Below are 13,558 nucleotides of genomic sequence, written 5' to 3'. Positions count from 1 at the left end.
TCATGTTGGAGTGAAGATTCTGACACCAATTATAACATTGGATGGACAGAATGCCTCTGATTGCCCTAAACTCTTGTTTTTTTTTTATTATTTGAAGCTTTGGGAAGAAACTGGTTTTGGTTGAGATGATTCCATCTTCCCTAAATCCTCTGTCATTAAATTGAACATCCTATTCTCACCTCTTATGTTGTATTGTAGTGCGAGACGAGGAGATGGACTGTTTCCGTTGCTTTTCAGTCCAGCCTGGAACCTTTAGTGATCGGAATAAGGAGTACATATACCATTAAGGGTATCCAAGTGGGTACATTAGAGTGTGTGGTTACACTGTGTGCCAATGTTATATTGATACCCTTATCAGAGCCTGAAAGAGTATCTCTCCCCTTTTAGATTATATCAAATCTTTCTGTAGCAAATCCTCCTACACCGTTCGTCATCTAAAACTGGATTAAGTGAATGAAGTACATAAGAAAATATAATTGAGAATCAGTTCTGTTCTCTGTCAATACAATTCCACCCTGCTTCAATAATGTGGAGGGCCTGTCAGACCTGTTGCCACTCCGTTTCAGTCCACTTCTTGTGCCATTTGGCATTCCTCAGCCTTTTCTCCCTGTTTCCCTTCCTCAAGAATGGCTTCTTGACAGCCACCCTTCCATGGAGACCATTTCTGATGAGGCTTCAGTGAACAGTAGATGGATCAACTGAAGGTCCACATGCATCTCTCAGGTCCTGTGTCAGGTCTTTGCTGGATTTTTCTTTCTTTTTTCTTAAGGACATCACTCTCAGATACTGTCCATCTGGTGTAGATAGTTTTCAAGGCCCGACACTTCTTTGCCAAGCTTTTGGCTCATAGCTCTTCGGAAATAAGTTTGGGAGTAACGAATGCTAACCGAAAACCTTTGAAAGACCTTCAATAAGCCCGGAGAAGTATCTCTCAAGACCACTTTAATAGATTACAAGAAAGTCTGGCTGTTTGGAGGCAGAATATAAAGAAACGAGGGGTAGTCCGACATTGCAACTGTTAAATTCAACAATTAACAAATAAAAAAGTAAAAGAACTGTTGTAAAAATGTAGGTTTTTAATGCAGTCAAATGAAAGAACATTTTTGGTGTAAAAAAAATGGAATTTTTCAGAGAATTTCTAATTGGATCACAACAGTACATTCAACAATATACATAAATTAGAAAATTGATCATTTTATCTTACTCAGATTCGGTTTTGTTCCTAATCTATCAAAATTTAAGAGAGAACTTAACATTTTTGGCATAATGCAAAGAACACAAACAAATATATCATGTGTTTGTGCCAACACTTCATTGAAGCTACATCAGGGCTGAACTAAGAGCAATATTCAAAGCAAACATGCATTGTCGGAAAATGATCTTTTTTAACAAACATACTTTTCTGTTAACAGATGAAGTTTCAGTCTAAATATTTTCTTAGCTATGCAAGTCAGTTTAAAAGAAATCAAATTATTGTGATAACTACCAAAAATAATAGACATTTGCAATTTCCAAAAGGACTGACAGTACTTTGTGGAAATTCCAGGGCATATGACAGTAGATTGATTGCAACAACGCTTTTTCTAAGAATCAATGAGGACTTCATAAGAATTCACAATAGATTACTTTAAATGCCCTCGTGCAGCTGAAAGATTACCTGAATCCTGCCTGATTTGCAAAGCACACTGGGGAAATATTACATAAAAAAAATGCGACAATAATAAAAAAAAAAAAAACAATCTTCTTGTTGTCAAATAAAAAACAAAGTCTGTGAGAGAATCATAGAGTTAACCTCTGTCTTGCCCTACTTAGTGTAGTGGGATGTCGACGGTACTGGCGCTGTAGGGTGGCGTTTTCTCTCCGTAGAGTTTGGGGTGAAGATGTACATGGTGTTGTTGTTGCCACTCTGAAATCCCATCACATTGGAGAAGTGCATGTTGACTGCACGGGCAGGGGGACAGGGGAAAGTGCCAGGGCTGGAGAACTGACGCTGAAGAGAGAGGAACAGTCTTTGTCTGTGTACATCTCAACCCAACATAATAGATGTCTGAATGGTTCGTGCTAACTGGCACCTTCAAGAGAGTGGAAATCTAAAACAGCACTGTCAACGTGTGAAGAGTTGTGCAAACTTTTTCAAGCATCTGTTCTGATAACTGTTTCTCTACAGCAGCTAGTTGCTTCAAAAGTGTGTCATTGGGTGAAATAGCTAATCTAGCAGGCTAACAGGGTGTTCCATTTGTCTTAGAAGTCGTAAGTCAAAGCTGGAAATCCCATCTTCACTGTGTTCCAGGCAAGTCAGAAAACCAGCAGGACTTGCTCATTGCTGTGCTAACTGATGAAGCCATTACAAGTCAGCCTTCATACGCTTTCCATCAAACCTTGCAGCTAAGCATAGTTTCACATTTAGTAAGAGACACTTAAATCAGCTAATCAAAATGCACAGTTTGAAATGCAAACCGCAGGTGCTGGATAAACCTGGGAGACAACATCGCTATAGGTAGATGCACATGTAATGCCAGATAAATGGGATCAATGTAAAATTGATCTTTGCATCTCTGGACTTAAACTCACCTGCTATGTATTAGAGCCAAAGGCTGAACTGTAAAACAGGTTTGAGGTCCCTTGATCCAATGTAACAGCAAAATAAACAACCACCTATCAAGCTCTTTGATCTTCGATTAAAAGTGTGGCCGCAGCATCATATTTGCATGGCTAGATAACTAGATAACCTTCCATCCTCAAGATATGCTCGTTTACACCCCTCATTCTGCCAGTTTTTCCAGAGTATATACAAACTCTTCAAAGCCCTGTTACCATGGCCTTAATTATCATTCAGATTTATACGCTGTCATACTGCCTGAAAGCTCCTTTTTTTGTCCATGAATTATCATAAAATGTATTGTGTACCCAGACTTGGTTTAAACTTGGTCGCTCCTCCTTTATTTCCAAACTTTCCATTGTGACAATTTGGTCAATTTATCTTTAAAGATGTCTTTGTGAAGTCTGTCAATTTTGGGTCCATAGATGCAAAAACCCACCTGGTATTGTGACAGATGTTCCTTAAAAGCCGGCTGGGGTTTTTTCGCTGCGGCGCCTTGAGATGAAGATTGAATGGGATGAACGGAAGACGCTTTCATTTTATTGTTAGTTACAGATCGCCCTGGAGACGAATCTGTGAAAGAAAACATTTATCTGAAACACAAAGTCGTAACGGATGATTTGTTTGCCTGATTAAGTTCCCTTTCCTGCTTCCGTTTTAACTTCCTGCTTACCTTTGACGCTTGCTCTGTCTCTTTCATTTGGAATCACTCGGCCAGCCATTTCCTGCAACATGCAAAGCTTGGTTACGACTCAAGAGACAGTAACATTTCTACTGACTGTGATGCCAGTTGATAGAAGAACATATTGTGTACTGTAAAGTCTACATAAAGTCTCACACTTTCAAAAATTTCTAAAATCCTTTGCCAACCAGTTAAAAAGCTCTCTCTGTCCTACTGCCAGCATGTTGAATGTGTTGAGGGTTTAATATTACCTTTTATTATACATATTTATGCATTGTGCTTACACAGAGTTGATATACTCCTTTCTGAAGGGAACAAGCACTGATCCCACGGTGTGAAAGGTTTAAAAAGGAAAGAGAGTCGAGTGTAGAGAGAAACTGCTATATGCTTACAGAGGGAGTCAAAACAGGTGGGATGAAGCCTGTAGTGGAAAAGTATCAGACACGGGGAGAGAGGGAGTAGTTTTCCCACACAGGGAGAAGACATCTGAATGGAACAGAGATGTGTTGCAAGGCTGATATCGGACCAAGGACCAATCAGGGAAAGCCAAGTCTAAACCACGGCTTCTCCCCAACTTTTGGACCAATAATATTTACATCAGATTTGTATGGCAGTATAAAAGTATATTTTTCTGATCAGACTGCCTGGCAGAGAGAGGTCCACAGCGCTGTGTAACTTGAACCTTGAACCATTTAATACATTCTGAACTAGACTTGGAGTTTGTATATCTTCTCTCAGACAAACGAACACGACAAATGTTAAAATAGATGATTAGGGTTTACTAGAGCCCTAATCACTAATCTAGTGATTAGTACAAATACTCTTCTCAGTTTTTGCAATGCTGTGGTGTGGCACTGGCTAAAAGCTTGCCCGCTTACGTCCAACCATAATGACCATAATACAGTATATCTAGTGTATTATTTTACCTATTGGCACTGCTTTTACCAAAACCTTACTCACATGCTCTGAGCTTTCAGATTTGCTGTCTTCTTTCTTGTGAAAACTCCTTGCAACAGGAAATGATGTAAGCAACATTTCCCCATGGCAGAAGCAACATGTGCACCACCGGATTGACCAATTTGTTGCAATGGAAAGAAAATCTTCCAGGCCATGTTGAAAGTTGCTTACTCAAGTCAATATTCTTTTTGGGTTAAAAGACCAACATCTTTTGGCAATTCCTAAAGACTTGATGGAGATATAAAGCTGTTCTTTGATTTCCGTTAATTAAACCTACTTAGTGTTTTGAAGCTAAGCCTTTCTACACACGAGGGCTGTATTTCTTGTTTGGCTGTAACAGGCAGAATATTCTGAACCTCACCTGAACTGGCGGGCGTCCTGTTGGCACATTATCACAGTTGTTCACAGCTTCAGCTCTGGTACTCACTGCAAAATAACCACACCCCCAAAAAAACACATTTCAGTATCTTCAACAGACTTCAACAGCCTTAAAGTTGCTATTTGTAGAAAAGAAAATGCTTGAAAAATGCGAAATTTAGCTACAGCTATTGATTCGGGAAAAAAAAATATCTCTGATGTTATATAAAAAATGTGTATGTTCTGTGCAGCTAAGACATACAATGGTGAAATTTAACAGGCGGACAGGACATTCCTGTAATGCCACTTTGTGACACTAAACTGAAGGTGAGTTACCTCTAGTCTGAACTAGTTTAACAGCAGTAGCAAAACAGCAAAATGCTGCCTAACAGAGCGTAGAGATGAGTAATTGTTTGTGAAAACATAGTAATTATAAGGGTAGTGGAAGGTATTAACACCCTGTCCCACAAAGAAACTGCGTTCAGCAGCTATGATACTAAGAGATAGAAAAAGAGCCTAAAGAAGAGTGAATATTGTTTCTTTTCTTTTGCTGGAGACAGCTTTTAAAGAGCAGTAAAGTACTGAAATCTGATCCAGAACTTTTTTCTCTGGATTGTAAAGCAAAAAATTTGTCAGCGTAGATGCAAATCTAACTTTTCTCAGCTGATTTCACGATGTCAGCTTGTGCTACATGTTATTGTGGTTATGAGCCATCTGTTTGGTAAATGCGAATTGACTAAGAGGGTTAGCAAGAAAAAGAATTTAAAAAAATAATAATTTGGCCCATTAGTCACAAACTATTTCTAAAAAGGGCAACAGAGTTACATATTTGCAACCATGTTTGTACCAAAAAAAAAGAATAACTGTACAGAGTAAACTGTACTAGTATGAAGGTGTTATTGTGTTAGCTGTTAGTCAGCCATTTTGATTTTTCACTGAAAAGTAAAGAAGCTATATAAATCGTCGATTTGGAGGAGTGGAAAAAGATAAGTATATTTCAACATACACATACACCTCTTCTAGTAAAGAAAAAAGCCCCCTCATGCTGATTTTTTAAAGTTATGCAGTTTTAATTCAAAACTTTTGACCAAAGTATGCTAGCTCATGAAGAAATTGTCCTTGAAAGCAAAAGAAAACTATTGAAACTGATACTCTTTTTTGTAACTAAGAATTACAGACAGCTAAAACGTTAAATATGATGTCGGACATTAGTTTATTCTTCGTAGCGTTGCACTCAACACTTAACAGCCAGCTGTCCATTAGCTTATCTTAGCTTAGCTAAGCACAAACAGTGGCGGCACAGGCAATCACAATAATTAACTTGAAACGGGTTGGCAAGAACATCTTTTTATCTCTGAACAGAGAAATAATCAATTAACTATATATTATACACTGTAATGAAATGATGTTGTAAAAAAAGACCTTGAGCCTGAGTAATAGAAACCCTCTGAAACTGCTCAGTGATTTGTTCTTCTTGTTTTTGGTCCTGGAAAGAGGAAGAGAAAGAGCGAGTCAGTTTGTCACGAAGATTTTGCATAAAAATAGTAATGTGCTTTGTCATATCAAAATTTCATGTCAGCTTAATTTGAGTGTGTGTGATGACATTTGTTCCTCACCAGTTTCTTCAGCACTTGATGGACGGCATCATGAATTGCATGTTTGTGCATCTTATACAGTTCTTCTGTCACACTAGTGCACTCTGAGCACAACATAAACACAAAAACATTTTAAAATCAGGGCCGATCATCACAAAACTGTAGACTTCCATATTGGTGTCTGTGTAGTGCTCCTGTATGAAACTGACGATGGATACATGTAGCTGAAAGTAAGGCATGAACAAAGTAACTCCACACTCCACATATGGGTTTGTAAAGGTATTTAACTTTTCCTCCCGTTCTTGCATGGGGGTTTTCATGGTAAATGAGGTAGTTTTCTTACCAAATGAGGAGGGCCTTTGGCTGGGTTTAGCTTCCCAGCATTTTTGCATGAGATCCATCAGTCTTGTCAACCCTGCGCGTCCTGCAGTCTGACATCTGATCTCATCCAGCGATGGACGGTCTCCCTGCGGGATGCGAAACCGCACTATACTGGACAATGCATCTGTAGGAGAGGAAGGAAGGTTGTTAAAGATGTGTTAGCATGAAGGCTCTTTCTCTACTTATCGGTCTTGTCAGTCTGTTAACAAGCCAATGTGAAAAGTACAATCAATATAGACTCAGTATTTCTTTTTGAGGAAGAAAAAATCTTACCACTACTGAGTGGGTAGAGCAAATGTACAGTTCATGTGTTTTCCTGAGGTCAATAAATTCAGCATCTACAGAAACCATGGCGGCTTCCAAGACTGTGTCCTGCCAACCTTTCATGTTAACTTTGTAAACTTTGGGCCTTTCCATATGCTCTTCCCATATTCCACCATTTCTTGACAACTTGATTAAAATTTTGCTAAGGAATAGTTCTATATTAACAATGGATTACAAGCCAATATTGAATGCGAAAGATGTTACTTGAGGATACTTGAAGGGATGATTTTCACTCAACTCTGCTGTTCCCATCTGCTGTAATTTGTGTTTTCATAGCTTTGAGTTTGTTCTTGACCTCAGTGTTACTGTTGTTTACCTTGGCTGCTGTTTTCAGCAACAAAGCTCTGATAAGCCCGTTACACCCTATCAGAATGCAGGCAAAGTTACTGCAGACACCAAAACAAACCTAAGACAAGACCAAACACTGAGTTTGTGTTTTACAGTGGCCATAGCATGACAAACTCAAGGCCCAATAGTTTTCAAAAATAAGTATTCTATCCTATCAATGGCAAAAATAAAGTCAAGAGCCAGGTGAAAGTAAATTGATCTTCTGGAGACAGCACAAAGGAAGCAGGGTGTATTTATTTAGCTAACCTAAAAAATACAGGCCTAATGTGCAGTGACTTCAACTTCAGAATTGACTGACCCTCTCTGGGCTTCCCCCTATTATTTACAGATGGGTCTCTTCCTAATCTCGGCCTTTCTTTTGATTTTTCTCAATTATTTTATCTTAATCCAATACACCTTAATAATTCAATCTCAGAATCTATCTGTGTATTTCTCCCACCTTCTTCAATTCAATTCAGTTTCATTTACATAGCACCAAATTACAACAAATGTCATCTCGGGGCACTTCAAAGATGCAATCCACTCCACGCCAATTAGAATTACAATTTAGTCCAATTCATACATTCAGAGCCAATTCAAAGACAGTAGCCTCGCTAATGAAACCAACAAATTGCACGGAAACTTAAATTCGATCCAATCTCCCATCCTGAGCATACATAAGGACTGTGGAAAGAAAAAACTCCTTTTTAACAGGAAGAAACCTCTGGCAGAACCAGACTCAGGAAGGCCGGCCATCCGCCTTGACCAGCTGGGGATTGAATGGACAGAAAAGAGGGGGAACAGTTTCTTGCATTTTTTAAAATGCACGAGTTTGAGTGTCCGCCCCTCCAGATCTGCCCAACCCAACATATCTCCTGATGACCTCGCTCAAATTACCCCAATCAAGTTACCTTAATCTACGAGCTGGAGGGACTTTTGATAAAGGCTGTCTGGAGGGATAATACTCATTAACTCATGTTTACTTAAATAAGATGCACGTAATCACTTCTAGGGTTCCATACAGGTTAAACAAGGCTAAACACTAAAATAAATGTAAATGTAGTCTTTAGGGCTCCATTCTTTACAGCTCCAGAATAATAAGGTCCACATAATAACAAGATAGTCACTTACTGGCATATGGTTTTTTCCCTGTGACAATGGACCACAGCAGTATACCATAGCTGAAAGAGAGATGAACAAAGTAAGACGTCAGGAACAATAGTTTTCCTGTTGAATTTTTCTCGATTGGCTCAAGGTTTGTTTCATTGTTTCAAAGTTTAATCACTGTTACTGTTTCATCCTCTGCCATCTTACCTGAAACCTGACAGAGTCAACCTGTCTTCAGCAATGTGTCTGAGTGTGTAAATTTGTGTTCTAACCTGCTGATTCACCTTTATTTCACCAAATAAAGAAATGTCTAAATTGCACTGAATTTATTCACTGTTTTTTCATCCTTTGTTAGCGTTAATACAAGCCAAAATGAGGTTGCGTTGTTCATTCTTTCATGTGAATTCGGAAACGGGTTCAGTGCTCTTCTACCTGTAGATATCAGAAGCCCGGGTAGGACTATAGGAGATGCCAAATGCCTCCGGTGGCATGTAGTTGATAGTCCCCCCCTCCTCTGTGGTGTCCTTCTTGGAAGTCCGTGTGACGCTGTGGTAAAACTTGGCGAGGCCAAAATCTGTAAGCTAGAGAGAGGGAGGGATGGACAAGTGAAGTTAGGATAAACAGGAACGAGACAGAGGACATGTTGAATACAGGTAAAATGCTCTATGGTTCTACAGTAGCAATATGAAGTTCTGTATGGGTCTTATGGTTGGTACATTACTGCTCATACCAGGGAAATTCCAAAAAAAAAAAGAGATTTAAGAAATTTTTAAAAAAGGAAGAAACAAAAATAAAGAAAAACATGTTTTGTTGGTATCAGGTGGTAAAAGAAGGTATGCTATGCCTTAAAAGTTTTTTTTCATTGATAAGAAAATAACAGTAAAGCAAAGTTCTGTTTTAAACTGTTGGTCTGAAAACTGTACAGACTAAACAAGTGATCAGTTGCCAACATTTATGTTTATGCCAGCATACATCTGTACATTCTGTGTTCTTATCTTCTCACGTTGATGATCTGTTAAAAAAAAAAACTTAAACACAAATTGTGATCATTGTTATAATCAAAGTTGTTTTTGACACTTTTTTCAGTTTAAAAAGGCAAAGCAAATTGTGCAATGTTCTTTTCTCTCTGCATTAAACTATAGTGACTTTAAGACTGTTAGATCAACAGCCAATGTCTTTTTCCAACTTTGTATCAGGTTTCACCAATAATCGTATTCCAAGGCCTACTTTTAGAATTCTTTCAAACATTCCCAGGGTGCAGTCAGGCTTGTTAACGCTGCTTTCTTCTTTTATGCATCTTGTGCATGGAATGAGCTTTAAAACATCATCAGTTTACAGACATCCCTTCTTAACACGCTAAGATTCTAAGATTTCTGTCTTGCCTATTTTAGACTTCTTTATGTACGTCCATGTTGGCTTAAAGTGAAGGGCACCTGCAATCTTACTGTATATTGTATATAGTGACAATAAAGGCATCTTATCCCTTATCTTTTATGAACAGTCCCAAATTACAAACAGTTACAAATTATTTCTAAATAAGTGTCTGCTGGATTTACTTTGTATGGCCTTTATCAACATCAGAAATCTTACTTTTGTTTATGAAAAAATGGGATCTTTTACACATCAAAGCAGATTTTGGAGTATAATCCCTTCTTTGTGTGATGTCGCACAGAGCCTTGGGGTTACAGAAAGGAAAGCTTCCCAGACCCCTGTAGCCCCCTCCTCAAATAAGTTTGAAAGTAGGACACGGGGCTGCTTCCATTTGCTAGACTGTTGCAAAAAATAGAATATTTTGCTTCGCCTTGATTGCAATGAGTAGCGCGCTGTCATAGAGCGTTGGACTCACCTTGGCATTCAGAGAGGAGTCCAGAAGCACATTGTTGGGCTTCAGGTCCAGGTGCAGCAGGGCGGGGGAGAGACTGTGGAGGAAGTTTATACCCTGAGCCACTTGGTGACTCAGTCTGAAGGCCAGCGGCCACGGCGGCGGTCCTTGTAAAGTGGTCTGTTAGGGGAGGGTGAGATTACTTCCATAGTTACACATTTAAACAGACAACTTATCCTTTCAACTCTTTCTGCACTGTCCTTTTCTCTATTCCAGTGCTTTTTTACTACATTTTCTACCTAATTACTGTATTTGTACTGTTTTCAACTTGGGAGAAACTGTAGTTTTAAACTGATGGAGGCTTTACATGAACATTGGTTTCTTTTAACAACTACCTGGACTAATCCCTTTTATTCCGTGGCCTACAATGATAACCACGACATGACCTAACCAGCTCAGTTTGGTGTGTAACTCTGACTAAACCTGACCAACAAGCTTTTTCGACTTGAAATAAGACGTCAAGTCATTGAGCTTCATTCTCTGGCGATGACTTCACAAATCTTCATTGCAATGCAATGAAGGGTTGTTGAGATATTTCAGTATGGAAAAAGCACTGGATTGGATGAGCATACCTGCATGGAGGCCAGTGATCCTCTCTCCATGAACTCCATGATCAACCCGAGCTGTACCGAGGGTCCAGAAGAAGGCGGTCGACCCTTATACAACCCATAGACGTGAATAACATAAGGGCTGCTTCCCTGACGCATCATGTCGACTTCACGCAGCAGAAAGGAGCTGGTCCTGTGTGTGTTGGTTTGTCCTGTCAGTAAGTTCTTTTGTTAACTGCTAAACAGACACTGTTAGCAGAGTGTAATCACTTACCCATCATCGTAATGAAGCAGTTTAATGGCCACGTCACAACACCACAGACGATGCCTGGCTTTGTAAATCTGTCCAAAACCCCCAGAGCCAATCACATTCCAGCCTTCCAGAGCGGTGTCTCCAATCTCCACTTCAGCTGGACTGCTCCTCAGTGCCATAGTTCACTAGGCAAAAAAGCAGCGACGTCCTTATGATTCTATGTCATAAGTGCTGAATTCGAGCATTTCTGTTACAATTTTTTTTTATTGTGTGGTTACTGGCTGCTAAAGCCTTCAGCCTACATATTTGGAGGATATGACGTCACATGAAACAAGCAAGTTTTGACTGAGAGGGTTAGATATTCGTGACCTTTTATCTATCAAGGAAATTTCAAAACTGAAGGGGCTGGATGGCCACTACCCTCAAAGAGGGCCCTTCAGATATGGCCAAAGAGGGGAATCGGAGCTGGGTCTAAATGACCACAAGTCTAACATCAGGAAAAGGCTGAACAACAATCAATGGTGAGCATTGCCGGACTGTAAAAAGAAAGCGAATGCTCTTGCCACTGTGATTCTTCTGCAATTTCATAGAGGTCACATGGACAAGCCAGAAGGTGGTTTTAGAAATGGACATCTCTCTGTCAACCGAGTGTCAAGAGGCAGTTCATAGTACGGTTACTATAAATATGGGGAGTGAACACACAAGTCAAAGTCTTGACCTCAGTCCAATAAAACATTTTGTGGTAGGAGCTGAAGCAAGAAGTGCATTTAAGGAAACTCACATCGGCGTTAAAATATGAAGCCAGTAACCACGGAGGAATGGTGTAACATTCAGATGATCCAGGATCATTTTTCACAAGCAACAAATGACCAAGTAGGACGTGTTTTCCACTGTTGTTCCACTCGTAAGACATGTGAGAGTTATGTTGTGAGTTATGATTTAGGTCATATTTATGCAGAAATTGAGTTTTTGAAGGGTTTTCAAACCTTCAAGCACCCCTGTGACTAAAAACTGAAACATGATACTGACACATGATACTAGGTATATGCCCTTAACTTTCAACTTTCAATTCAAGGTATAAAATACTTGTTCGGTTCATCTCCCTTTCAAAGTAGCTCTTGATGCCTGGTCAGAATATAAAATATCAATCGATATATAAGCTGCATGCAATTCCGAAAGGGTATATGTTTGAGTAATATAAAAAGAAAATGCTTACTGCCATCCCCCCACCCCCCATCCGCTTCTTCATGTAAGTCTTCCTTACACCTACACAGAAAACAGGAAACCACATTCCTCTGTTCAAAGCATGCACTATGAAGTCCAGACTGGTTGAATAAGTGATAAAAAAAACATCTGAAAAATGCAGAATCAAAGTGTTTCTGTGTGTTATGTCAAACTATTTGTCGGTTTGTTTTGTTGCTCTTGATTGGATATGTATGCAGAAAGGACCTTACGCTAAAGTTAGAGGTTAGAAACTAATTTAAAGTTGGATGAATCCAAGACAAACTCACTACCACAGAGGCTCACAGACTAACACCTATAGAAGTATCAAGGTGATTTTTTGAAGAAGAAGAAGGAAAAGAAAAAAAGAAGAGGGGAACCACTCACCCTTTGGTACCTGCTCTGCTCCCTCATCGTTCAACCGTAGTATCACGCAGGCTCAGGAGTGTAAAAACCCTCCTGCTCATTCAGTGACTTTCTACCCGCTGTGGAAGCATTCAGTGAAAGCAGAAGTGAAACCACTAAGAGCCATCCCTTCAAACTCTTTGTTACTTCTGCTTCTAGACTGCTCCATAAACAAGACCGTTTTTTTTATTCAACCGTCTTCATTCAATCTCTGTTCGTGCAGATTTGTCTTTTCTTCTTCTGAATACTGGTACGTCTCAGTTTGTGTACTGTTTTAAAAATATGTTAAGCATTTTTACCACAGAAGAGAAGTTGCCGAAATAGATTTTTTTACCACTAAATACCCAAATACTTTCTCATCTTTGGTCCCAGTTGGTGAGAAAGCAAGCTTGTATATTACAGTCAGAAAGTATCTTCCTAACCTTCTTAGTGCCAAAACCACTCAACAGGTCTGGATTTAATTTGATTTAGCCAGCAGAGGGTGTTATAATAAGCAGGATTAATCACATTACATGGGAAAATAAAAATGACACAGGCTGAGAAAGCAGGCCCCGTATTTTTATTTTTTTTTACTGGAACTGATCAATAATTATGGGCATAAATAGGAAGAAGGAAACTGAGTTGGAGGGTACACGTCATTCACCTCTCATCAAAACAGAATGGTATTCAGTGTGAAACTGAAACCTTGACAGCCCTTGAGAAAGGTTGTTTTTATTTACAGAAATGGGGTAAAAGAACAGAGGGTGTGTTAACAGTCAACTACTTTACAGTGGAGTAACATTTTTTTGTTGCACGCGGGTTACAAATGTGTATTACATATCTCAGTCTACCTGTGTCCCGGAGCAGCTCGGACTGAGATACTGACTGTCCAGATTCAGCCTGACTTCTTTAAGACTATACATTTTTGCCTGATATTTCTC

At 39.3% G+C, this 13,558-nt stretch overlaps 1 protein-coding gene across 1 annotated transcript; it reads right to left on the bottom strand.

Annotated features, from left to right (window-relative positions):
• Positions 1-1,185: 1,185 nt before the first annotated feature.
• On the bottom strand, positions 1,186-13,090 carry ripk3 (receptor-interacting serine-threonine kinase 3). The gene is made up of 13 exons (XM_072376655.1): positions 12,621-13,090; positions 11,034-11,197; positions 10,784-10,952; positions 10,176-10,331; positions 8,762-8,910; positions 8,354-8,403; positions 6,534-6,695; positions 6,212-6,294; positions 6,018-6,081; positions 4,600-4,664; positions 3,273-3,324; positions 3,039-3,172; positions 1,186-1,990 (listed from the first exon to the last, which is right to left on the bottom strand). The coding sequence occupies exons 2-13, from the start codon at positions 11,189-11,191 to the stop codon at positions 1,805-1,807; spliced, it is 1,428 nt and encodes a 475-aa protein (XP_072232756.1). The 5' UTR covers positions 11,192-11,197; positions 12,621-13,090; the 3' UTR covers positions 1,186-1,804.
• Between the last annotated feature and the right edge of the window lie 468 nt (positions 13,091-13,558).

Source organism: Leuresthes tenuis, unplaced genomic scaffold (genome assembly GCF_036924035.1).
Source record: "Leuresthes tenuis unplaced genomic scaffold, fLeuTen1.0.hap1 SCAF_22, whole genome shotgun sequence".
Taxonomy (NCBI): Eukaryota; Metazoa; Chordata; class Actinopteri; order Atheriniformes; family Atherinopsidae; genus Leuresthes; species Leuresthes tenuis.
This window is presented reverse-complemented; position numbering and strand designations above follow the sequence as displayed.

Bases quoted from the DNA above. Each gene is read 5' to 3' on its own strand.
- ripk3 (XM_072376655.1), bottom strand. From the start codon at position 11,191: ATGGCACTGAGGAGCAGTCCAGCTGAAGTGGAGATTGGAGACACCGCT. The intron at 10,953-11,033 runs GTAAGTGATTAC...CAACACACACAG, and splicing joins CTGCTTCATTACGATGATGG to GACCAGCTCCTTTCTGCTGC. The intron at 3,173-3,272 runs GTAAGCAGGAAG...TTTCTTTCACAG, and splicing joins AGACAGAGCAAGCGTCAAAG to ATTCGTCTCCAGGGCGATCT.